The sequence below is a fragment of the Heterodontus francisci genome, chromosome 6 (assembly GCF_036365525.1).
Source record: "Heterodontus francisci isolate sHetFra1 chromosome 6, sHetFra1.hap1, whole genome shotgun sequence".
NCBI classification, from domain to species: domain Eukaryota; kingdom Metazoa; phylum Chordata; class Chondrichthyes; order Heterodontiformes; family Heterodontidae; genus Heterodontus; species Heterodontus francisci.
The window spans coordinates 79,740,802-79,767,886 of NC_090376.1; the positions used below are offsets into that span (position 1 = coordinate 79,740,802).

A 27,085-nucleotide genomic window follows, 5' to 3' on the forward strand; every position below is an offset into this window, starting at 1 on the left:
AGGGGATGCTGAGACCAAGTGGGCCCACATTAGAGACACCATCTATGAGTCAGCTTTGACCACCTACAGCAGAAGTGCGAAGAGAAATGCAGACTAGTTTCAATCTCATAATGAAGAGCTGGAACCTGTCATAGCCGCTTAGCGCATTGCACTGTTGAACTACAAGAAAGCCCCCAGCGATTTAACATCTGCAGCACTTAAAGCAGCCAGAAGCACTGCACAAAGAACAGCCAGGCACTGTGCAAACGACTACTGGCAACACCTATGCAGTCATAATCAGCTGGCCTCAGACACCGGAAACATCAGAGGAATGTATGATGAAGAGAGCTCTTGGGCCAACCATCAAGAAGATCGCCCCCCTCAAATCTAAATCAGGGGTCATAATCACTGACCAACGCAAACAAATGGACCGCTGGGTTGAGCACTACCTAGAACTGTACTCCAGGGAGAATGCTGTCACTGAGACTGCCCTCAATGCAGCCCAGCCTCTACCAGTCATGGATGAGCTGGACATACAGCCAACCAAATCGGAACTCAGTGATGCCATTGATTCCCTAGCCAGCGGAAATCAGAATGTACACATGTAAATTAACAAGAAACACTAAGAAACCAGGCAGCAGCACTGGGTGTTTTGGCAACTAACAGTAGAACCACATTGTCCAACATTTTCAGATATAGCACGCCCCTCGGCCTAATATACAAAAACCATCCAAGATCACTAGACCGCATTTCACGACAACTTGATTGGATTGGATGGGTTCTTTTTGCGACAGTGTGCGCCGTGACACGTGACTTTGCGACTGTGTGCGCTGTGACGCGAGCCCTTTGTGCGCATCATGTCGGAGAGCGCGGCGCGAGGAGACATGCCGGCTAAGAGACAGAAATTGAGTGATGAGAACAGCAACCCGGATGTATCTGGAGATGAAAACGTGAGTCCCGATCAGTGCAGTTAACGCGGGAGTCGTAGTGGCGTTATGTCCGGCCACTTGCAATGACCATTTTGTTTAAAAGTTGCACTGTCTCTTAGGTTGGGAGCTGTGGCGGCCTCCGGTGCTGCGGGAAGAACAATGAGAAGCGGCCGCTTGCTCAGGCCCGCGGCCCGGCTTCACTTTAACATCGGCCAGTGATGAGACTCAGCCTGGGGGCGGATAGCACCGGGGAAAGAGATTAACTCCACGGTCACGGGCTCTGCGGCTGGAAGGGCTTTCGTCGCCATTCCAGTAGTAAAGTAGAACTCGCTATTGATCAGACTTATTAGCACGGTCTTCAATTCATTTCTTACATTCTGTTTTCTGATACCATGCTGTGGTTTCTGGTGTTATCTCCATCAGAAACCCTGATACTATCTCCATCTACTGTTAGACATTGTGACTACAAGTAACTATTACAAGAATGCGTGAAACTTCGTTTTATTGCTGTAGACGTTGGTTTTGATATGGGCAGAATCTGGTTGATCTGCCTTGGTACTCAATTGGAAACGTGTTGGGTAAGGGGTTTTGTGCTGCACTTACTCACTGCACTGTGGGTGATGGAACGGTGTGTCCCGACTCTCTCTCCCCATGTCATTTTGTTTTGGTTAGCCATGTATCTGACTTCCCAAGGGTAGGAACTTGCCAGATCCATAACATTTCTTTTGCAGTTTATCAGAAAACTTTTGTTGACAGCTTTTCATCTCTGAAAGTTGATTTAAATGGAAAAACAAACACATTGCAGAAGTATCAGCTCAGTATGCCACAAAACATATGTAAAAAAAACATAGCCTCCTGACTTAGCAACTCATGGTGTGAGGAGCCATATGTATTTTTCTATAGTGTGCAGTCTTTCTGAAGTGGAAGAGACTTAGCAGTTGGCAGGAAAAAAGACAGAAGTGCAAGGAGAGAGCCAACTGTGTCACAGCCCCGACAACCAATTTTATCTGCAGCGCCTGTGGAAGAGTCTGTCACTCTAGAATTGGCCTTTAAAGCCGCTCCAGGTACTGCTCCACAAACCACCTCTCGGCGCTTACCCATTGTCTCTCGAGTCAAGGAGGCCAAAGAAGAAGTATTTCTTATATAATCAGGTGGCATGTACATCATGCTTATGGTTTTAAGAGTTGTCTGCATACTTATGAACAATGAAGTTCAGAAGTATCTGATGTGACTTGATGCATCATTATGTTTCTCTACTTCGTTGGCATTCTGAGCTGATACTTTGTAATATACTTGTTTTACCATTTAAACAAACTTTCAAAGATGAAGAGTTGTCACAAAAATTTGATGAACTGCAAAAGGAATTTTATGAATCTGACAAGTTTCTACCCTTGGGAAGTGTATGTAATGAAGACAAATGCTAAAAGAGATCAAATATTAATGTTATATAATTAAATTATTGGTTTTATTTGTAATGGGCAAGTTGTCAAAATTACTTCATGATGTTTTTGTATGTGTGACAGATTTTATCATTGACTAATGTTTCACATATCTGGTCTCATGTTGAAGCTGAGCTGAAAAATTAAACTGCAACAAAAATATTCCATTATTGATTTGTCCATAACTAATAGAAATGCTTTTCAAATTTGGTGCAATTCTTTTGTACCCACAGTTGGTCATTTTGCTTGACTGTGAGTGAGACACAGAATAAAATTACCATATATTCCCAAATTGTTCCGTGGAAGTAACATGTTGATACTTTGTGCTCAACCCTTTTTTGTTAATGTTCACGGTAATTTTAATGGTAATAACTTTTGTTAGTAAGAGTACTTCAGCAATGCTGTCTCATTCTATTGTACATTGCTCAGATCGAAGTAGCTCCAAAAAATGTCATTGCATTGTTTGTAAGATCATTTTTAGTTTGTTTATTGTTGCATTATGCTTTCTTTACAGGATGATGCTGCCAGTATAGAGAGTGGTACAAATACAGAGAGGCCGGACACCCCTACAAACACACCAAATGTCCCTGGAAGGAAGAGCTGGGGGAAGGGAAAGTGGAAGTCCAAGAAATGCAAATATTCCTTTAAGTGTGTCAACAGTCTTAAGGTTTGTGTCTGGAAGAATTCACCTGTGGCTGACGTCATAACTAAAATCATACAGCACAGAAGAAAGCCATTTGGCCCATTGTTCCTGTTCCGGCTCTTGGAGCAATCCAGTTTGTCCCACATTTCTGCTTATTCCTTGCAAATTTTTCCTCCTCAATTATATATTCACTTCATTGTTCAAAGTTACTGTTGAATCTGCTGCTGCTACCTTTTCAGGCACTGCATTCCAGATCATAGCTTGCTGAATAATAGGTTGCTTCCAACTCACTTGCAACTGCACTTTCAAAATCCCAACTGTCTAAACTCTTGGCTCTCCATTCACTACTACATTTCTGCAGCTACTGATCTGCTCAACCACACCCTCACCTCCACCTCCCCACAAAGACCAATGATCTCTCCCATCATGACTATTCCTACTGGTACAGCCCTCATCTCCACTCCCTTTGTCCAGGGGACACAGAGTTAACTGGATACGGCGGACAACTGGTTTAGTCATTCACTTCCAGATCTGACTGGACCATCTGCCGTTAGGAAGATCACGGCACACCATCACCTTTCCCCCATTTGGCCCATTAATGGTCCTAATTGGCTACCTGCTGCTGCTGGGAGAGTAGGGAGGCAGAAAGTTGGAAACTGTAGACCAGTTAGTTTAACGTCTGTCGTTGGGAAATTGTTAGAATCCATTATTAAGGAAGTAATAACAGGACATTTAGAAAGTCAAAACGCAATCCATCAGAGTCAGCATGGTTTTATGAAGGGTAAATCGTGTTTGACTAATTTGCTAGAGTTCTTCAAAGATGTAACAAGCAAAGTGGATAATGGGGATCCTTTAGATGTAGTATATCTGCACTTCCAGAAGGCATTTGATAAGTGGGGTGCCACAGGGTTCGGTCCTCGGGCCCCAACTGTTTACAATCTATATTAATGACTTGGATGCAGGGATAGAAGGTACTATAGCCAAATTTGCAGATGACACTAAAATATGTGGGATAGTAAGTTGCAATAAAGAAATAAGAAATTTACAAATGGATATGGATGGGTTAGGTGAATGGGCCAAAATTTGGCAGATGGAATTTAACGTGGATAAGTGTGAGGTTATCCATTTTGGTCGGAAGAATAGAAAGGCAAATTATAATCTAAATGGAGAGAAACTTCAGAGTGCTGAGGTGCAGAGGAATCTGGGTGTCCTCGTCCTCGCAGAAAACTAGTATGCAGGTGCAGCAGGTAATAAGGAAGGCAAATGGAATTTTGGCACTTATTGCTAAAGGAATAGAGTACAAAAGTAGAGAAGTGTTGCTGCAACTGTACAAGGCATTAGTGAGACCGCACCTGGAGTATTGCATACAGTTTTGGTCCCCTTACTTGAGAATGGATGTAGTTGCATTGGAGGCAGTTCAGAGGAGATTCACTAGATTGATTCCAGAGATGAAGGGTCACTGACCCGAAACGTTAACTCTGCTTCTCTTTCCACAGATGCTGCCAGACCTGCTGAGTGGTTCCAGCATTTCTTGTTTTTATTCCAGAGATGAAGTTTGTCTTATGAAGAGAGATTGAGCAGTTTAGGCCTTTACTCTAGAGTTTAGAAGGAGAGATCTAATTGAGGTATATAAGATGATTAAGGGGATTGACAAAGTAGACATGGAGAGGATGTTTCCTCTGGTGAGGCAATCTAGAACGGGAGGTCATAGTTTTAGGATAAGGGGTAGCAGGTTTAAAACATATGAGGAGAAATTATTTCTCTCAAAGGGTCATGAGTCTGTGGAATTCACTACCCCAGAGTGCAGTGGATGCCGGGATATTGAGTAAATTTAAGGAGGAGATAGACAGATTTTTAATTAGTAATGGGTTGAAGGGTTATGGAGAATGGGCAGGAAAGTGGAGTTGAGGCCGAGTTGAGATCAGCCATGATCCTATTGAATGGTGGAGTAGGCTCGAGGGGCTGAATTACCTACTGCTCCTAATTCTTATGTGGCTCAGTGTCAAATGTTAATATAATGCTCCTGTGAAGTGCTTTTGGGCATTTTATTGTACTAAATATGCTATATTAATACAATTTGTTTTTATAAAAACTTCTCACCTCCCTTTTTTTGTGAATTACCTTAAATCTTTGTCTTTATCGTTACTGACCCTCCTGCCAGTGGAAACCATTTCTCCCTAGCTCTTATCAAACTCCTTCATAATTTTGAACGCCTCTATTAAATCTTCACTTATCCTTCTATGCTGTAAGAAGAATATTCCCAACTTCTCTGAAGTCCCTCGTTCATGGTATCGTACTGGTAAATCTCCTATGCACCCTCCTGAAGGCCCTGACGTCCTACCAAAAGTGTGGTGCTCATACTTGAACACACTCCTCCAGCTGAGGGCTAACCAATGATTTATAATGGTTTAGTATAACTTCCTTGCTTTTATACTGATGCTTCTATTTAGAATTTTTTTTAACAGGCTTATAAATTTGTCCTGTCGCATTCAGAGATTTGTGTATGTGAACTCCAGGTATCTCTGTTCCTGCAGTAGACGTAGTGAAGATATTTCCACTTGTGGGGTGCCCAAAACTATGGGCCATATATACAAGAAGGTCACTACTAAATCCAATAAAGAATTCAGGAAAAATGTCCTTACTCTGAGAATAGTAAGGATGTGGAATTGGCTACCATGTGGAGTGGTTGAGACAGATAACATAGATGCATAAGTACATAAGAGAGAAAGAAATAGAAGGCAGTGCTAGTATGATGAGATGAAGCAAGGTGGGAGGAGACTCGTGGAGCATAAACACCACACAGATCTGTTGGGCTGAATGGCCTGTTTCTGTGCTGTAGAATTCTATGTAATTTTTATGTCCTCCTGAATTCTGTTACTATCATTCACAATGTTTCCTACACTTCCAACTAGAAAAACTGTTCACAAAATTTCCTAAAGGAAGATATCTTACCCCTCTTTATGGTGAGCTTCAGTTTAAAAAAAAATGTCCACACACCACCTTATGTCCATGTCACCAACAGTGAGGTAATTTTTTTTTTACTGTGTTTTTAATGTTTGCCATTGTCCACATGACAGCCTCACTGTCTACTAAACAATAATTAGCTATAATCATTTTACCTATTAAGGAAATTAACTTTTGTCCTGTAACTTGGATACTTTTCTAAAAAGTCATAAACCTGCACTATGTTTGAATCCTGTTTTCAAAATTAATTATTTTTAAAGCTTTGTAAGTGATAGAAGGTAGTATTTATGATATAAACAGAAAGTGGTACTTATATACCTCAGCTTACTTTTGTAACCTAGGGCAAATAGTTCATCAAAAGCCAGAAACTGGAAACAACTGCAATATACTTGTTTAAACAAAATGTTTTGAACTTATTGTCCAAGTTGTGTAAAGGATATTTGACCAGAAATCATTAGATGTAGTTTATATCTCAAATGGCCTGACTGGATAATGTGGAGGCACTGGGTGGTGTTGCTCAAAGCTGTGGAATGATTTCTGTGATCTGAACTTTATTGAACAGGAAAATATGAATTCAAAGGTGCAACATTTTCTTGCAGGTAGTGAGGTAAATTAGAAGACAGAGTTCCACCTGGATGGTCCTTTTCACCTCCTTGTGCTAACTGTCGGGACATTAACAATGCCATCTGCCTGGCCTCTTGGTAGCAGTGTTTGATATTTGTGATGCCCCAAACTAACCTTCATACAAGTAAAAATAAAAAAATTCTGTTCTTTTGTAGGAGGATCATGGCCAACCACTTTTTGGAGTGCAGTTTAACTGGCACAGTAAGGAGGGAGATCCTTTGGTATTTGCCACAGTTGGTAGCAACCGGGTCAGTGTCTTAATATGTCGCATCACATTTAATTTTACATTATTTGAAAAAGCAATATATATTTGGACTTTAAGCCGGGACCTATCTCGTTGATGCATATAGCCAAGGATGCTTTGAATTTGCCTCGGGACACTGGTGCAGCTATGACTATAAAGTTCTTGTCAAATTATTATTTTTTTTAAAATTTTTGTTTGAGTTACAGCACTGAAACAGGCCCTTCGGCCCACCGAGTCTGTGCCGACCATCAACCACCCACTTATACTAATCCTACACTAATCCCATATTCCTACCACATCCCCACCTGTCCCTATATTTTCCCTACCACCTACCTATACTAGGGGCAATTTCTAATGGCCAATTTACCTATCACCTGCAAGTCTTTGGCATGTGGGAGGAAACCGGAGCACCCGGAGGAAACCCACGCAGACACAGGGAGAACTTGCAAACTCCACACAGGCAGTACCCGGAATTGAACCCGGGTTTTATTGTTTGTATGCAGTAGCGTTTGGGCCACGGATAACATTTTTGATTGTAATTTTTAAAAAGTTTTCCTAATACAAATTGTTCTAGAAGCGAGGGTGGTTTAAATAGATTCTGTAGAGCTGAATATCTTGGGAACTGTCTCTAAACAGTCTCAAAGGGCAGCGCTGCTTGATTTAATGGATTGTTCTTTGCCAATGAATTTGCCAGCTTAAAAAAAAGTTCTATTAAAACTCACATCAAAAGTGGTCGCATTTTTACACCCAAACTGAGTAACATTACGTGCCTGACTCACCCCATTGAAGCAATGGTGACTGTTTCTTCCTGTGGCTACATACTCGACTATATATGGTGTGCGCAGCTCAGGTAGAAACGGATGTGAGAAATGCTTGGCTGCTTTCTTTGCCACCCCCTCTCTCTTTCCCCCCCCCCCCCCCCCCCAAAAATAAAGGCTATATTACCTATTAACTCTTGGGGAAATGTAAATAAATTTGGACAATTTCAATTCAGTTACTAATGAATGCAGTGTTTCATCAGATGTTCATATACATTCTAATTTCCCTTTTTGTTTGGAATAGGTCACACTTTACGAATGTCATTCACAAGGGGAAATACGATTACTGCAGTCGTATGTGGATGCTGATGTATCTTTCTTGGAATATAGATATATAATTATGTGGTAGATGTAAAATTGACACTTTAAGTGGAACACCGCCACCTGCAAGTTCCCCTCCAAGCCACACCATTCTGACTTGGAACTATATCGCCGTTCCTTCACTGTTGCTGGGTTAAAATCCTGGAACTCCCTCCCTAATCGCAGGACTGCAGTGGTTCAAGAAGGTAGCTCACTACCACCTTCTCAAGGGCAATTAGGGATAGGCAGTAAATGCTGGCTTAGCCAGCGATGCTGACGTCCCATGAACGAATTTTAAAAAAAAATTAACTTCAGCTAATGTACTTTTTTGGCAGTAATTGTTTGAAACGTTAAAGGGCCATTCTGATCTGGGTTACAATTTGTTACTTTTTTGAGGAGGGACGCTCAGAGATGTTGGTTTCATCCAAGAATGGTACCTATTTAAATTACTGAATTTCCTTATATTTATTAAGGTAGAAATGTCAGCATAGAGGAAGATTATTTTAAAATAAAATATTTTGGAAAAATTTTTGAGTCTGTACTAGCAGCTAATCAGATGTGGCGAAAGCTAAAACTAATTTTAAAAGGGGCAGTAAACTTGACTTAACCACTTGTTAGTAACAGAAATCTGCTTGATGTGATCCTGTGGGTGTGGCGATAACCCCTTCGAAAATTGAAGAAAATTTACTTTGCCCAGTTGGGTTCTCAAGTGCTGTTGATTGCATAGTCAAAGTGGCACCAGCAATTGTCATGGATAAGTTGGAGTAAGATTGTTCCCTAGTCCTCACTGGAGGAGGAATTGCAGTTACAAAAGAGATGCAGGGGCAAAGAGAAATTACCAGTGAGGTTTTATTCCGTATTGACTCTAACTCTGGAGCTGTTCAGACAGATGAAAACTTCTACACATGTGCATGGACCTATGACAGTAATACAAGCCATCCCCTCCTGGCTGTGGCAGGATCGAGGGGCATTATCCGAATTATTAATCCTATCTCCATGCAGTGCATTAAGGTGAGTACAACCAGTTGTGAATGCTGTACTTTGAGCTAGAATAATGTTTCTGTAAGTTAGTATTGGACTGGATTTTTCCATGATTTTCCCCTCTCCCTACAAAACCAAATAATGTGTAAGGAATGTCAAATATAATGTTCCAGGCTGACCCCTTAGTTAAGTTTAGTTTATAGTGGACTGGTATGCACTACCACAATGACCAGTCACTACAGCAGCTCGGCAACAGGCGCCAATGTCAAAAATAACAACTCTCAGCATCACTTGGCAGCTTCACGTACAGCACTAGTGGCAGAACCTGCCTCTCAAAGATTGGTCTTCACTGCCATCAACAAAGGTGCACCAAGAGAAAACACCCCACTTAAATGGATTGTTTGCTGCATGTCCATCATCTTTCATAGAAGGAAGGATGCCAACCAACGACTTGTTTCAGTGGTCTGTCACTCTGAAATATCTATGCTTCTGTGATTATAAACTTATACATTTATTTTTAAAACTGTTTGAATTCAGGATCATTGGGTTTATTACTTTAAGCATAGTAATAAATAAATCGGGCAGGACTGTGCAGAGCGCTGACAGGTTTAGTTAAGGGCAGAAAAATAACGGACATGTGTGCAGTTTTGAGACTTTTGGGGCAGGTCTGCATTATATGGCTTATTTGATTTGCCCTAGAAAGCTAGAGCACTTTTGATATTGTGGTAATAAATATCTCTTAACTGTTGGATAGAAAAAGGATAAAATAGCCTCTTGGGTCTCAAACTTCTGACAGTAACTCATACAACAACTGGGGACGTGTGTGGTCCAAGAGAATAAGCATCGAGTCCTTTAGTTTGTTTTTCTAGCTCAAGCTGGAGCTTGGTTTTGCATGAAATGCGGGAGTTTGCATAAATTTGTGAGGATCGGCAGTTCAGTTGAGAGGAGGGAACTAGTCCTATTATTAACTTGGAGACATGGAGGGAGAGGGAGACTGTTTTGCCTTGGGAAACTTGAAGAATGTGTTTGCTTTGGGAAAATTGAAGAATGTGTTTCCTTTGGGCCCTGTTGAATTTAACGCAGAGCCTGATTAACAGCCACAGCCAGCCAGATCAAGAAGCTGACTGGTTGGCAGGCGCAAAGGCCTGCAATACCAGGTCACAGCTGGGAAGCGCAGAGGAGGGAGGGAGAGAGAGATTGTGGGTTAGGGGCTGTGGATTGATCGGGGGTCTGGAGCCATTTTGCGGGGGTGGGGGGGGATGTCAGAGGGATTGGAAGCTTCGGGTGAGGGAGGGGAAGGTTGAAAGATTTGGATCAGTGGGAGATCCTGGTGGGGAACAAGTAAGTTGAAAGGCACGTGCCTGCTGGATCCAGCACTCCTTGCCTCCCTTTAGTTGTCAGGTGTTCTTAACGACCCAGCGAGCATAAAATTGGAGATTAAATCTGAGGTCCACAGCCTCATGATCAATGATATTTAAATAGCTAACCTGCCTCCTGTGAGCAGATTGGTCAGGCCCAGTCCAGCCTCTGTTAAAATCAGAAGTAGATGGGATCAGTCAGGTTTGAGACTTTTAACATTTTACCGTCCACTCAAACTAAACTTGCTGATTTGGGTATATGTGCATAAGTCATTGAAGGTGGAAGGACAAGTTGAGAGAGCAGCTAATAAAGCATACAGTATCCTAGGCTTTATTAATAGGAGCATAGAGTACAAGAGGATATGTTGTATATGTATAAGACAATAATTCGGCCTCAGCTGGAGTATTGCGTCCAGTTCTGGACGCTGCTCTTTAGGAAAGATATGAAGGCATTGGATAGAGTACAGAAAAGATTCACAAAAATGATTCCAGGGATGAGGAACTTCAGTAATGAAGATAGATTGGAGAAGTTGGGACTGTTTTCCTTGAAGAGTAGGCTGAGAGGAGATTTGATAGAGGTATTCAAAATCGTGAGGGGTCAGGACAGAGTGGATAGGGAAAAACTGTTCCCACTCATGAAAGGATTGAGAATGAGAGGGCATCGATTTAAAGTGGCAAAAGAAGCAAAAGCGACAGGAGGAAAAACTTTTTTAAGCAGTGTGGTTAGGATCTGGAATACACTGCCTGGGAGTGTGCTGGAGGCAGGTTCAATTGGGGCGGCGCAGTGGTTAGCACCACAGCCTCACCGCTCCAGCGACCCGGTTTCGGTTCTGGGTCCTGCCTGTGCGGAGTTTGCAAGTTCTCCCTGTGACCACGTGGGTTTCTGCCGGATGCCCTGGTTTCCTCCTACAGCCAAAGACTTGCAGGTTGATAGGTAAATTGGCCATTGTAAATTGCCCCTAGTGTAGGTAGGTGGTAGGAGAATTGAGGGAAGGTGGGGATGTGGTAGGAAATATGGGATTAATGTAGGATTAGTATAAATGGGTGGTTGATGGTCGGCACAGACTCGGTGGGCCGACGGGCCTGTTTCAGTGCTGTATCTCTCTATGACTCTAATTGAGGCCTTCAAAAGGGAATTAGACTGTTCTCTGAAAAGGAAAAATTTGCAGGCTTATGGGGAGAAGGTGGGGTAATGGCATTAAATGAATTGCTCATTCAGAGAGCTGCTGCATGCATACTGGGCCAAATGGCGGCCTCCTGCGCTGTAACAGTTCTGTGATTTTGTGATATTGAAAGTTGATCAACAGAATTGCCATTTGTATTGAATTTTTGGAGTAGTTCAAGATCTATTGCTTGATAGGCTGACAAACAAAATATCTGTATATTAACTGACAAAATTGGTTTAATTTGAAAATGTGAAATCTGAACACTTTTGCAAGAAGCTACAAAAGGGAAATGTATGATCTGTTTGAAACAACAATCGGAAAAAAATCAACAGGCACTTGGGGAGGTTTGAGTTAATTAAGGAGAGTCAGCAGGGATTAGTAAAAGGCAGTTCATGCTTGACTAACCTAATTGAATTTTTTGATGAAAGTAACAGAGAAGGTTGATGAAGGGCGGTGGATGTTTATATATGGATTTTGAGAAAGCGTTTGATAAGGTACCACATAAAAGGCTGGTTAACAAAATTCAGGCTCATGGAATAGGGGGGTCAGTGTCCAGTTGGATAAAAAACTTGGTTAAAGGACAGAAAACAGCAAGTCATAGTAAATGTTTTTTAGACTGGAGGATGATAGACATTGGTATTCCCCAAGGATCAGTGCTGGATCACCTGCTTTTTTGCTGTATGTAAATGACTTGGATCTTGGAATACAGAGTAGAATTTCAAAATTTGATATGAACCGCCTGCAACAGGACATAGGCTAGCAGAACGGGCAGACAGGTGGCAGATAGAACTTAATATTGACAAGTGCGAGATGATGCATTTTGGCAGAAAGAATAGGGAAAGGCAATGTATATTTAATGGCACAGTTCTAAAGAGTGTGCAGGAACAGAGGGACCTTGGGGTGCATGTGCATTGATCATTGAAGGTGGCAGGACATATTGAGAGAGCAGTTAGCAAAGCATATGGCATCTTGAGCCAAATAGAGGCTTTGAGTACAAAAACAGGGAAGATATGCTGACCCTTTATAAAGCCCTGGTTAGGCCTCAACTGAAGTATTGCGTCCAGTTCTGTTCTCCACACTTGAGGAAGGATGTAAGAGTCCTTGAAAGGTCTCAGAAGAGATTTACCAGAATGGTTCCAGGGATGGGGGATTTTAGTTACAAGGTTAGATTTGAAACGCTGGCGTTCTCCTTAGAGCAAAGGAGATTGAGGGGAGATTTAATAGAGGTGTACAAGATTATAACGGGCTTAGTTAAGTTAGACAAGGAAAAACTGTTCCCATTAACTAATGGTACAAGGACTAGGGGACACAGATTTAAGGTTTTGGGCAAGAGATGCAGGGGGAATATGAGGAACTTTTTTATACAGCGGGCGGTAATCTCTTGGCCCACAAGAAGCGGAGACAATCAATGATTTCCAAAGGAAATTGGATGGCTACTTGAAGGCAATAAACTTGCATGGCTACGGGGATTGAGTGGGGCAGTGGGATTGACTAGATTGCTTTGTGGAGAACCGGCATGGATTTGATGGGCTGAATGGCCTCCTTCTGTGCCGTTAATGATTCTATAAGGCTTGACTTTTAGTGCTATTTCTGGTGCTAAAGATAGTGATGTTTATAATGCCTTGTATTTCTCTTGGGAAGTAATTTGATTTTCAGAAAATCTGTTAGAAATCAAAAGGTTGCCAAGCACACTCGTGCTTTAATACTAATTTTTATTTTCAGTCTTTAAGTTGTTGCATTTTAAAGGAACAGAATAATTAGTTTTTTTACTTCCTAACAAGTATTTACTATTGTTTAAGAAACTGACGTGGCTTTCTTCCCTTTTTATTGATTGTAGCACTATGTTGGACATGGTAATGCAATCAATGAGCTGAAATTCCACCCCCGAGAACCAAATCTCCTGCTTTCTGTAAGCAAAGGTAAGATCGCAATTAAGATTAACTACTTAGTTTTAAATTGTGCTCTCAGGATTCTGTATAGTGGTGGGATGTGAGTTTACATCTACAACAGGGTTGCCCAACCTTTTGGGCGGAGGGCCACATTACAATTTTTGCTCAGCACAGGGGGGCTGGTGAGCAGATTTCGAAAGATAAAGGCATTAAAAAATTATCTTGCTAATATGTGCATTTTTGTGAAGAAGCTTCAATTGAGAAGATAGTTTATTGACTTACTTTCTCACCACTATATTGAAAACTGATTTAGTGACATACCTAGCATTGTTTTTGCTTCAATAAGTAGTCATTCTTTGCCCGCACACTTGATGGAGCGCTGCAGAATATTCTGGATAGATGTCCACCTTTCAGGAGAGACCTGAATCTCTCTTCTCTCCACCCCCCTGCCCCCTCCCCTGTAGGACTAGGGGACACAGAATGAACGTTTTGTGCAAAAGATGAAGGGGGAATATGAGGGAGCAATTTTTTTACGCAGCAGGTGGTAATGACCTGGAACACTCTGCCCACAAGGGTGGTGGAAGCGAACACAATCAATGACATCAAGAGGAAGTTGGATGGCCACCTGCGAGAAATAGACTTGCAGGGCTGAGGATTGAGCCAGGGAGTGGAACTGACTGCATAGTTCAGTGGAGAGTCAGCATGGGCTTGATGGACAGAATGGCCTCCTTCTGTGCTGTAAGCAAATGACTCTTTGACTCTCACTTCCCCCAACTTTCTCTCTTTTTCTCTCTCTTTTTCTCTCTTTTTTTCTCTCTTTTTTTCTCTCTTTTTTTCTCTCTTTTTTTCTCTCTTTTTTTCTCTCTTTTTTTCTCTCTTTTTTTCTCTCTTTTTTTCTCTCTTTTTTTCTCTCTTTTTTTCTCTCTTTTTTTCTCTCTTTTTTTCTCTCTTTTTTTCTCTCTTTTTTTCTCTCTTTTTTTCTCCCTTTTTTTCTCTCTTTTTTTCTCCCTTTTTTTCTCCCTTTTTTTCTCTCCTTTTTTTCTCTCCTTTTTTTCTCTCCTTTTTTTCTCTCCTTTTTTTCTCTCCTTTTTTTCTCTCCTTTTTTTCTCTCCTTTTTTTCTCTCCTTTTTTTCTCTCCTTTTTTTCTCTCCTTTTTTTCTCTCCTTTTTTTCTCTCCTTTTTTTCTCTCCTTTTTTTCTCTCCTTTTTTTCTCTCCTTTTTTTCTCTCCTTTTTTTCTCTCCTTTTTTTCTCTCCTTTTTTTCTCTCCTTTTTTTCTCTCCTTTTTTTCTCTCCTTTTTTTCTCTCCTTTTTTTCTCTCCTTTTTTTCTCTCCTTTTTTTCTCTCTCACTATCCTCCCCTCTCTCCACCCCCATGTCTCCAGTGTTCCCTGCTCAGGGCTCCCCGTCTCTCTCTCTTTCTCCCCCACTCGCTGTCTGACACTATTGCAGAGAGCGGACAGTCAGCAGATGGTTGGTCAGTTCTTTTTAAAAACATCGCGCTGTCAGTTTCAAGCAGACAGCTGCTAACATCGGGAACAGCCATTTTCCAACAGACTGAGTTTTCCAGTGGGCTTTTTAAAAAAAAAAAGTGAGAACCTGCCGGAAAACAGAGTCTGTTGGAAAATGGCTGTTCCTGGTGTTAGCAGCTGTTGTTTTTTTATTTAGAGATACAGCACTGAAACAGGCCCTTTGGCCCACCGAGTCTGTGCCGACCATCAACCACCCATTTATACTAATCCTATATTCCTACCACATCCCCACCTTCCCTATATCCCCCTACCTATACTAGGGGCAATTTATAATGGCCAATTTACCTACCAACCTGCAAGTCTTTGGCTGTGGGAGGAAACCGGAGCACCCGGCGAAAACCCACTCGGTCACAGGGAGAACTTGCAAACTCCACACAGGCAGTACCCAGAATTGAACCCGGGTCGCTGGAGCTATGAGGCTGCGGTGCTAACCACTGCGCCACTGTGCTGCCCACTGTTGTCTTGAAACTGCGCGATGTTTTTAAAATGGCTGCTCTGTAAGAAGACGACAATGGGAAATTTCTCATCTCCAGTCATGGCGAGGATGAGGAATGGCCCGGGAGCAGTTTACATCGCAGGCCGGATGGAAATGTTTGGCAGGCCATATGTTGGACAAACCTGATCTAGAATCTCCTTGGTGCTGTGGTGCAGGTTCAGCAGTGCTGCTGGATGAGAGTGCTGAATTGAAGCCTTTGGGAGGGGTGAGAAATTTGAGGTAATGAAGAGGTTGCTTCTCTAGTCATCTGCCAGCCACCAGCCTGGGCAGCATTGTAGAAGATTCAGGAGGCTGTAGTAACTGGCTTGGGGAAGGAGAAATTGACTTGGAAAGTGTATAAGTTGAAAATAAGGATTTTGAAATACATGCCAGGGGGATGCTTGTCTATTCTTTTACAGCTTTCTCAACTGAGAGTGTATGTATGTAAGAATGTATGTATGTGTATACATACACACACAATAAGTTTTGTGTCTAAAGAATCTAAAAATGTAAATCATTGTAGAAAACCAATTATGTGCTCTTCGGTTTATGCTTTTTCCCGTGTTCCATATGATTTGCTGCCAACTTAACATTTTAAAAAAAATTGCTGCTACACCCCCACCTGTTCTCACTGCTGGGCCAGCTGAGTTTCTATCTTGATTTGAAGACTTAACAAATTTTAAAATTAATTTATTGTCTCCTTTTTAATATCCCGTGTAGTAGTAATGTTATGTCTTCTGTCATAAGTTTAAAAATAAGATCGCCACAATTGCATAGAACAGTAATCATTTTTAATATGTTTTGAACAACTGAGTACTGTTATGACTTGTAACTCACTCTGGACTCTGGGAACCTGTAGCTTATCAAGATAAAAACTATAGCTTCTGTGAAGTACTCCATCTGAAAGGCTAAATGGAACCTGTGCTTCACACTAGATCATGCTCTAAGGTTTTGGAACATCCAGACTGACACTTTAGTTGCAATATTTGGAGGCGTGGAAGGACATCGAGATGAAGTTCTGAGTGCAGTAAGTGACCAGTGATATTGTGTGCTGTTTCATTATTTGGCTTCCATTAGTAATGTAAAAATTCTATTCAAGACAATATTTTATAGTAATGACCAATGACTCTTTGGCACTATTTAGACTTCTAAGGGTTTAATGGTAAAATGCAGGAAGTGCATTGAAAGATGATGAGATGTTCTTGAGTTTGCATGGGTTAACAGCAAGATGATCTAAAGGGAACTCTACACTGACTTCTCGGTGCTACATGTTGCAAGATGTTCCATTTCTTGAGTACTTTTGTTTTCACTTAATGACGTTGCACACAGGGAGTGAAACTATGAAGACCACTCAGCTCCTGACCTCATTACAGCCTTGGTCCAAGCATGGACAAAAGAGCTGAACTCCAGAGGTGAGGTGAGAGTGACTGCCCTTGACATCAAGGCAACATTTGACCGAGTGTGGCATCAGGGAGCCCTAGCAAAACTGGAGTCCATGGGAATTGGGGAAAACTATCCACTGGTTTGAGTCATACCTAGCACAAAGGAAGATGATTGTTGTTGTTGTTGTTGAAGGTCAAGCATCTCAGTCACAGGACATCACTGTAGTAGTGTCCTAGGCGCAATTCTCTTCAGCTGCTGCATCAATGACCTTCCCTCCATCATAAGGTCAGAAGTGAGGGTGTTTGCTGATGATTGCACAATGTTCACCATTCACAACTCCTCAGATACTGAAGCAGTTCGTGTCCAGATGCAGCAAAACCTGGACAATATCCAGGCTTGGGATGATAAGTGGCAAGTAACATTCGTGCCAGGCAATGACCATTTCAAACAAGAGAGAATCTAACCACCTCACCTTGATATTCAATGGCATCATCGCTGAATCCCCCACTATCCAACATTCTGGTGTTAACATTGACTAGACACTGAACTGGACCAGCCACACACATGCTGTGGATATAAAAGCAGGTCAGAGGCTGGGAATTCTGTGGCAGGTAATTCACCACCTGTCTCCCCAATGCCTGTCCACCATCTACAAGGCACAATTCAGGAGTGTGATGGAATACTCTCCACTTGCCTAGATGGGTGCAGCTCCAACAGCACTGAAAAAGCTCTACACCATCCAGGACAAAGCAACCTGCTTGATTGGCACCCCATCCACCACCTTCAACCTTCACTCCCCCCACCACCGACGCACAGTGGCAGCAGTGTGTACCATATGCAAGATGCACTGCAGCAACTCACCAAGGCTCCTTCAACAGAAACCTTCCAAACCCGCGACCTCTACCACCAAGAAAGACAAGGACAGCAGATGCTTGGGAACACCACCACCTGCAAATTCCCCTCCAATCCACAAGCCATCCTGACTTGGAATTGTATCGCTGTTCCTTCACTGTCGCTGGGTCAAAATCCTGGATGCCTTTGCTAACAGTACTGTTAGTGTACCTACACCCGAAGGACTGCAGCAGTTCAGAAAGGCAGCTCACCACCACCTTCTCAAGGGGCAATTAGGCATGGGTAATAAATGCTTGCCTAGCCAGTGACACCCACATCCCACAAACTAATTAATAAAAAACATTTTAGTTAAGCAGGGTTAAATCGTTGGTGGGAAGAGGTGGAGAGGAGGATAGGGCAGCCAGGAAACACGCTTAAGCAGGGAGTGTTGGGAAGGCTGAGCGAGATCCTCTGGAGGTCAGGGTTGACTGCAGAGTAGCAAATGTTGCTCAGAGGGTGATGTTAACATCCACAAAAATGTTGCTTATTTGTGAGAGGGGTTAGGGGCGGAACAGTGTTCAGAGTGAGTTGGAAAAGGTCCTGCAGAAAATGTTGTTTGTGCACCCCTTGTCCAATCATCAGAATATTGCTTCATGTGTACAAATTGTTGCTCAGCGAGATATGGCTAAGTATTTACCTGAGTTGTGGGAGGGATTATCTAAAACTTCCTCCTTAGTGAAGGGGTCTCCCCAGAAACAAAATGATGCTCATTGTGGGGAGGGGAAAACCTTGTATAAAACATTTCTCAGAGGAGGAAGAGTGTGGCCCAAAGCACAATGGGGCTGTGGGTCTGAAATGGCATTGTGGGAGCCTTTGGGTTGAAGTGCATCAAGGATTGAGGCACTGAAACTCCCTTATCCAACTGAGTAGGGAGAGGAGATTAAAGGAAAAGGCTTATTTATTTGTGGAATTTACCGGTGAGACTATATGTCAGGCTGAACATGAAAAAAGGGCTTGCATTTATAGAGCCTTTCACAAGCTCATGATGTCTCGAAGCCAGTGAAGACTTCTGAAACATAGTCACTTTTGTAATGCAGGGAAACATGATAGCCACAAAGCAAGGTCCCACCAGCAGTGAGATAATGACTCAATAATCTGACAATGTTGGCTGAGATGAATATTGGTTGGGACTCCAGGGGAACTCTCCTACTTTCCTTTGAACAGTACCATGGGATCTTTTACATTCATCTAAGAGGACAGATAAGTCCTCGGTTTAACGCCTTATTTGAAAGACATCACCTCCAACAGTGCAGTATTGAGTGCTGCACTGAAATATCAGTTTTGATTATGTGCTCAAGTCTCTGGAGTGGGACATGAACCTGCAATCTTCAGACTTGGGTGTGTGCTACCACTGAGCTAAGGTGATAGTGAAATATGAAACCTTTCATCAGGTCTGTGACCTTTCATCAGAACTAGCAAAAGTTAGAAAGGTCACAGACCTGAAACATTTACTGTTTCTCTCTCCACAGATGCTGCCAAACCTGCTGAGTATTTCCAGCACTTTGTTTTTATTTCAGATTTCCAGCATCTGCAGTATTTTGTTTTTATGTACCCACCAGTTGGTAGGTATGTGGGATACTGCCTTTCTAGCTAATGTTACTGTGGTGCGTTAAAAATGGAAATTGGATATTAACATTGATGTGTAGTTGCTACTGCAGGTACATGTTGACACTTAATGGCTTTTTCATAAGAGAGCCTGATCTAAACATTTTCAATGTACTGCTAAAAGGCATGTTTGTGACCCACTCAACATTTTCAGTCATTAGATTGTGTTAAATATCTTATATTTTTCTTTGTTTGCAGGATTTTGATCTCCTTGGAGAGAAAATAATGTCTTGTGGCATGGATCATTCCCTTAAATTGTGGCGAATCAACTCTGAAAGGATGCTAAAAGCTATTAAGGCATCGAATGAATATAACCCAAGTAAAACTAACAGGTAACAGTTACGTACTTCAACCCTGTTCATATTACGTTGCCTGGACTTGATTTTTGCAATTACTAGTTTATTTTGTTTTGGAACTGGCTGCTTTTTCACTGCCTTCACAGATGGGAAAACCATTAGATCTTAAAATGCTACCTTACTATACAGTGCTTGTTACAAAGTCTATTTTGGATTTTTTAAAGAAAGGACCTGATTCTAGAAGATAGCAAAAGCTTTCATGTGGTCTTTCATTTAAAATTACACTTCCTTGGTATATAAAAGCCATCTGAATATTTGTCATACATTTGGTATTATAAATGGATGACTTTATCTTATACCTGACAACTTGTGCCTTTATTCAAATGGAGACTCTTTAATTTTACATCTATATAACAATAATAAAAATCTTAATGTCTGCACCTACTTCCGTGTCAACATTTCCATTATGGATTCACATTTGTAATGAAAAATGCCTGCTTGATTTTATATTTCCCAGCCCCTCAGCTTGTACACTAGAGAAACTTGTAACCAACTTCTTTACTTTCCAAGCTGTTGTACATTTTTGCACCAGTATCTCGATCAATAATCTGTAGATCGTGATGCGGTTGTTTACTCCCGTTTTATCTGCCGCGTTTGGAACTGCTGTGCAATGTAGCAGAGGAAGATCTAAAATTACTTTGTATCGGAAAGCTCCACATACTTAGTTACAATAGATTTTCAAAATCTAAACAATCTATTGACCCTTGTTGCATGCACAGTAAGGAAACTTTGCAATTACTTCCTTTGATGTTTCAGCGATGATTAGTAGCTGAGCCATATACTTAAAGGCTCCCGGGTTTGATCTGTGGTCTTTTGTGGGTGAGCTGATTTCAATTGGCATTTTGCTAGGGGACCCACTACCCTTGATTAAGAAAGGAAAACCAGTGAATCTGCTCTTAACTGCTGTGCAGAGGCCCTTGCTAGAAGTGTAAGTCTGTTGTCAGGTGACAATCAATTGAGCTTAGCTGTGATTTCTCCATTCCCCCTTCACCCAGTATCGCCTTGAACACGAAGAATGACCACTTGGATGAAGTATCAGTGTCTGATTGAGGTTGGTGTAATAACCCTGAGCAACTGCAAATCAATCCCTTCAGCAGTGGAGAAAGAATTTAAAAAAAAAAATTCACATGTTTTTAACAACAAGTTCATGTCTAACTGGTGTGTCTGCTTTATTTAGTTAGCATCACTCTTTCTTGAATTAGAAAGTTACAAATTCAAGCTCCACTCCAGGACCTTGGCTCACAATCTAGATTGACATTCCAATACAGTGTTCCTAGAGTCCTACATTGTCACAGCTGCCACTTTTTGACAAGACATTAAACTGACCTTGTTGACCAGGTAGACTTTAAATACCCCATGGTAATTCAGATAAAATCACTGTTCTCTCGATGTACTGGCTAACAGTCTCCTCAAACAAAACTAATTGACCGTTCATGTCATTGCTGTTTATCATGTTGTTGCAGTGTACCAGCTGCCTGCCCCTTTTGTCTACATGATTGTTATTGCACTTCAAAGTAATTCATTGTGTATGAAAATGTTGGTGAGAGATGCAAATCTTTAACAACGAGTTAAGTTCTGAGCATCATTAACAATGTTCATGGTCTCATCTGAGTTATTTTGGAGAAGAGATGGAACTTAGTATTCATTTTTTTTTTACTGTTCATAAAAAAATGTCTTTTGGGATGAAGGCCATTTGTGTCGCAGAAAATCCATTTTCCAGATTTCTCCACAAGGGACATACATAGGAATTATGTGGACTGTGTGCGCTGGCTTGGAGATCTGATCTTATCAAAGGTAAACATTTTGTTTCGGTCTGCAGCATTCATTTAGCTACAGGTTGTCTGAACCTGTATCCTCTAATGAGTCTCCAAGTTTGTGAATCTACATAATTTAGTGGCTAAATTATACATAGCCTTTCATATTGTGATTATGTTGAGTAGGGTTGCAAGCAGATTGCTGCCATTTCTGGGCCAGAAATGGGTGCAGAGCGATAAATGACTTTTTGTTTTAGGAAAATATGTGCAGAAATTAAAAATCCATAAAAGTGAAATTTGTTTTGTTTTAGCTATAATAATCAAGAGGTTTGTAGATATCAACAAAAGTAGCCACTGTATTAAAATCTGCATTTTAGAAAGAACCTTAAGGTGACTGTTAAGTATTATGAAAGTTTTCAATGAAGCTCTAATAAAATTAACTGATTTATTTTGACTTGGGTATGCACAAGGACCATGAGCAGTGATTAACAATCATGTTATCTGTTTCAGTCTTGTGAAAATGCCATTGTGTGCTGGAAACCTAGCAAAATGGAGGCTGACATTGATAGAATAAAACCAAATGAATCAAATGTGACCATACTGGGAAGATTTGATTACAGTCAGTGTGATATTTGGTACATGAGGTTTTCAATGGATTTCTGGCAGAAGGTAAGAATGAAGTATGCAGAAGTGCACTTAAAGTATTCAGTTAGTATAGTTTAGAAGTATATACCCATTCTGTAGTAGTTTACTACTCAGTCGCTGAGCTAGGTGGTTACTAATAACCCTCCCGTTATAATCTTCCTTGTTTATTGGAAGAGTGGATTGTTACCATTGAACATTGAGATTTTTGATCTTAAGAAATGTGTAATTTATATCTCGTCAGTATCTTCTTTAAATATGTTGACTTCATTGTTATCTTAAAAACCTCCAAGACCCTTTTGTCAGTGGTTTCTTTGAAACTATTTATCTATTAAAATCTAGATTTCTTTTTAAAGATGTTGGCTTTAGGCAATCAAGTTGGAAAACTCTATGTGTGGGACCTTGAAGTGGAAGATCCTCATAAAGCTAAGTTAGTGTTTTCTCATTTTATAAATGACGTGCAACAATCAAGGCAGCAGATAATGTGGTTTCTCAGTATTAAGCAATTCTCCAGCTGTTTTGAAATCATGAACTGTATGGAGCCTGCTTTCCAAATATGCCAAGATTCTGGTGAGATTTAATTTACTAATAAAATGAAGACAAATTCCATTCTTTCCCCTCCCACCTCTATTTTAACCTAATCAACGGCAACACTTGCCTAGAGAAGCAGCTAGTTAAACCACTCACAGGCCTTTGCCGGTAAAGCACTGCAATGCCCTGTTGGATAATCTTATATGTGAGGTAAAGGTCTGCAAAGGAAACCTGACTGAGCCCGAATGTCGGACCCAGAAGTCTGACCCGAACCCGACACATGTCGTTTGGTCCCGTCGGGTCGGGTAGCAGGCCTGTACCCATGCACTGATGTACAGGCCTGCTACCCGACCTGACCACGACGGGACCTGACGACATGTGTCTGGTCGGGTTGCACTTCCAGGTCCAGCATTCGGGCTCGCTCGGGTTTCCTTTGCAGACCTTTATTTGCCAGTGCTGCTCTTAATCAGCTGTTTATTTAATAAGGAGCTACTTGGGGTGACTGAAGCTCAGATTTTCTAGACTTCCCTGTAAAGGAGTGTCTTGATTTTTGTATAGCTGACATTGGAACTTGCAACATGTGGCATACTGTTTGCAAATACCACCATGGTGAATTGTTGCATTTTTGATACTGCAGTTAAGCTATTGATTATTTTGTGATGTAATTGATTTTTTTTCTTCTTAGATGCACAACACTGGCTTATCCGAAATGCACTGCAGCCATACGACAAACCAGTTTTAGCAGAGATAGCAGTATTCTCATTGCTGTATGTGATGATGCCACCATCTGGCGCTGGGACAGACTTCGATAAACAATATTAATCACATTCCAAATTTAGTGAATCGAGCATATTATCTGTATACCAGTGACATTGAATATTTTCTTGGCTGGTTTTGCCAAGTGTCGTTGTCAAAATTGTACTGCTTGTGCATATTTGCTAATGTATGCTGTGTAGTTAAGTTTGACCTTTCCCTTCATGCTGCTTATTGCTTTTACTCTACTGTCAATAAATATATTTTTTATATGTTTGCCTGAATGTAAATGCTATTTAGAAATTCTTCTAAAATTTCATTTACAACTAATTGCTGTGTAAATATATTTAAAGTATTCGGCCTCTCTAAACAACAGTTTACATTGAAGAGAAAGTGCTGGAAATACTCGGCAGGTCTAGCAGCATCTGTGCAGAACTGGCAAAAGTTAGAAATGTAACAGTCTTTGAGCAAGTGAAAGGGGGAGGAGGGGAAGAAGAACAAGAGGGATGGTCTGTGATAGGACAGGGAGGAAGAGATTAAATGACAGATGTCGTGGAACAGAATGCAAATAGAGTGCTAAATAGTTGTAGCGCTAGACAAAGCATGAGTCTAGAGAGAGTGCGAACAGCAGAATAATGAATAGCTCTGTACAAAAGCAAAAACATGAAAAATAACTTTAAGACTAGCATATGGTTACAAAATAAATAATTAAAATATATAATTTGAAAAATAATTTTAAAAAAATAATGGAGCTCATGATCTGAAAATATTGAACTCCATGTTGAGTCCAGAAGGCTGTTGAGTGCTTAAGCGGAAGAAAAGGTGCTTTTCCTCGAGTTTGCGTTCAGCTTCAGTGGAAAACTGCAGCAGGCCTTGGCTGGAAATGGTATGGGAGCAGGGTGCTGAATTAAAATGACAAGCAACCGGAAGCTCGGAGTCATGCTCGCAGACTGAGCGGAGATATTCTGCAAAGTAGTCACCCAATCTGTGGCTGATCTCCCCAATGTAGAGGAGACCACATTGTGAGCAGCGAATACAGTATACTAAACTGAAAGAAGTACAAGTAAATCGCTGCTTCACCTTGACTGTGTGTTTGGGGCCTTAGATGGTGAGGACAGAGGAGGTAAAAGGGCAGGTGTTACACTCCTGCGATTGCATGAGGAGGGGATGAGGTGTTCGGGGTGATGGAAGAGTGGACCAGGGTGTCTCAGAGGGAACTATCCCTTCGGAATGCTGGCGGGAAAGGAAGATGTGTTTGGTGGTGGCATCACACTGGAGGTGGTGGAAATGGCGAAGGATGACCCTTTGAATGTGGAAGCTGGTGGGGTGGAAAGTGAGGACAAGGGAAACCCTGTCGCGGTTCTGGGAGGGAGGGGAAGGGGTGAAGGCAGAATTGCGGGAAATAGGTTGAACACGGTCAAGGGCCCTGTCAATCAAAGTGTGGGGAAATCCTCAGTTGAGGAAAAAGGAAGACATGGAGAGGCGGTGGCGTAGTGGTAATGTCACTAGTAACCTAGAGACCTTGGCTACTGCTCTGGGGAGATGTGTTTAAATCCCATCATGGCAGATGGTAAAATTTGAATTCAATTAACCTGGGAATTAAAAAGCTAATCTGATGGTGACCATGAAACCATTGTCGGTTGTTGTGAAACCTATCTGGTTCACTAATGCCCTTTAGGAAGGAAATCTGCTGACCTTGCCTGGTCTGGTCCACATGTGACTCCAGCAATATGATTGACTCTGAAATGGACTAGCAAGCCACTCCATTCAAGGGCAGTTAGGGATGAGCAATAAATGATGGTCTAGCCAGCGATGCTCACATCCCACAAATACATTTTTAAAAATCAAGTGTTGTGGAAGGTTGCATCATCAGAACAGATGCATCAGACGGAGAAACTGCATGACTGGAATCCTTACTGGAGGCAGGGTGAGAGGAAGTGTAGTCGCGGTAGGCTTATAATAAATACTTGTGGACAGTTTATCCCCAGAGAAGTCTATGAAGGGAAGTTTTGGAGATGGACTATGTGAAGGTGCGAGAAGGGTGGAAATTGGAAGCAAAGTTGAAGTTTTCTGGATCGGGCGAGAGCAGGAAACGGCACCGATACAGTCATCAATATACCAGAAGAGTTGGGGAAGGGGGTCTGAGTAGGACTGGAACAAGGAATGTTCGACATACCCCACAAAAAGACAGGCATGACTAGGACCCATGTGGGTACCCTTAGCACCACCTTTTATTTGGAGGAAGTGGGAGGAGAAGTTGTTCAATATGAGAACAAGTTCAGCCAGGTGGTGGTGGATGGGGACTGGTTGAGTCTCTGTTCAAGGAAGAAGCAGAGAGCCCTCAAACCATCCTGGCGGGGGATGGAGGTGTCGAGAGATTGGACGTCCATAGTGAAGAGAAGGCGGTTAGGACCATGAAACTGGAAAATTTGGAAATGGCGTAGGATGTCAGAAGAGTCGCTGGAGGTGCAACACTTGCTTTTTACCTCCTCTGTCCTCACCATTCAAGGCCCCAAACACTCCTTCCAGGTGAAGCAGCGATTTACTTGTACTTCTTTCAATTTAGCATACTGTATTCACTACTCACAATGCTGTCTCCTCTACATTGGGGAGACCCAACGCAGTTGGGTGACCACTTTGCAGAACACCTCCGCTCGGTCTGCAAGCATAACTGAGTTTCCGGTTGCTTGCCATTCTAATTCGTCACCCTGCTCTCAGGCCAACATTTCTGACCTCAGCCTGCTGCAGTGTTCCGCTGAAGCTCAACGCAAGCTTGAGGTACTTCCAATTAGGCACTCTATAGGCTTCTAGACTCAGTATTAAGTTCAATAATTTCAGACCATAAGCCCCATTATTTTTAATTTTTTTAAATATATTTTCTTTTTTAATTATTTATTTTGTAACCATGTGCTGGTCTTAAACTTATTTTTCATGTTTTTGCTTTCGGCCAGAGCTGTTCATTTTTCTGCCACGCTATAACTATTTAGCACTTCATTTGCATTCTGTTCCATGACATCTCTGTCATTTAATCTCTCCACCCTCTGCCCTATCACAGACCTTCCTTCTTGTTTTTCTCCCCTCCCCACTTTCACTTGCTCAAAGACTGTTACATTTCTAACTTTTGCCAGTTCTGATGAAGGATCACAGATATGAAACATTAATTCACTTTTTCTTTACATAGATGCTACCAGACCTACTGAGTATTTCCAGCACTTCCTGTTCTCATTTCAGTGTTCCAGCATCCACAGTATTTTGCTCTTATTTTAGTGTTGACAATACCTGGTGTCTTAAGTTTTTGTTCCCTCTAAGGTGCCATTGTAGCCTAAAGAATAAGTGTTTCATATCCAACCAAATCTTTGTAGATTTAATTGCTGGAAAACGTCAGTGTAGATCTATTAGGACAGTACCATTGATGAGGATTTAGTGATGAAGTTGAGATTGAAAAGGGTAAGGAAGGGATGACCTGATAGAATTCTTCAAGGTTATATAATTGTGCCCAGTGGAACACGTAAAGTCTTATGAATTTGACCTGAAACATTATGGGTAGATCTCACAGTTACATTTCATAGTACCTTTTAAAGTACAAGAACATAAGCAGGAGGAGGTGATACAGCCCCTCAATCCTGCTCTGCCATTCAATAAGATAGCTGATCCCTGACCTCAATTCCATTTTCCTCCCCAATGCCCATATCCCTTGATTCCCCTACAGTCCAAAAATCTATCTCTCCCAGCCTTGAATATACTCAACGACTGAGCATCCACAGCCCTCTAGGGTAGAGAATTTGAGATTCACCACCCTCTGAGGGAAGAAATTCCTCCTCATCTCAGTCTT

The 27,085-nt window shown here is 41.6% G+C and overlaps 1 protein-coding gene across 1 annotated transcript; it reads left to right on the forward strand.

The window, feature by feature from the left end:
• Nucleotides 1-815: 815 nt before the first annotated feature.
• eed (embryonic ectoderm development) lies at nucleotides 816-23,525 on the forward strand. Its single transcript, XM_068033963.1, has 12 exons — nucleotides 816-929; nucleotides 2,862-3,014; nucleotides 6,734-6,826; nucleotides 7,885-7,950; nucleotides 8,826-8,951; nucleotides 13,283-13,364; nucleotides 16,274-16,365; nucleotides 19,416-19,549; nucleotides 21,262-21,367; nucleotides 21,838-21,996; nucleotides 22,326-22,399; nucleotides 23,186-23,525. The coding sequence occupies exons 1-12, from the start codon at nucleotides 837-839 to the stop codon at nucleotides 23,310-23,312; spliced, it is 1,305 nt and encodes a 434-aa protein (XP_067890064.1). The 5' UTR covers nucleotides 816-836; the 3' UTR covers nucleotides 23,313-23,525.
• The last annotated feature ends 3,560 nt before the right edge of the window (nucleotides 23,526-27,085 follow it).

Excerpts from the sequence above, each read along its gene's own strand:
- eed (XM_068033963.1), top strand. The coding sequence starts at position 837 with ATGTCGGAGAGCGCGGCGCGAGGAGACATGCCGGCTAAGAGACAGAAA. Across the intron at positions 3,015-6,733 it reads AGTGTGTCAACAGTCTTAAG|GAGGATCATGGCCAACCACT; the intron begins GTTTGTGTCTGG and ends GTTCTTTTGTAG. Across the intron at positions 19,550-21,261 it reads AACCCAAGTAAAACTAACAG|GCCATTTGTGTCGCAGAAAA; the intron begins GTAACAGTTACG and ends TTTGGGATGAAG.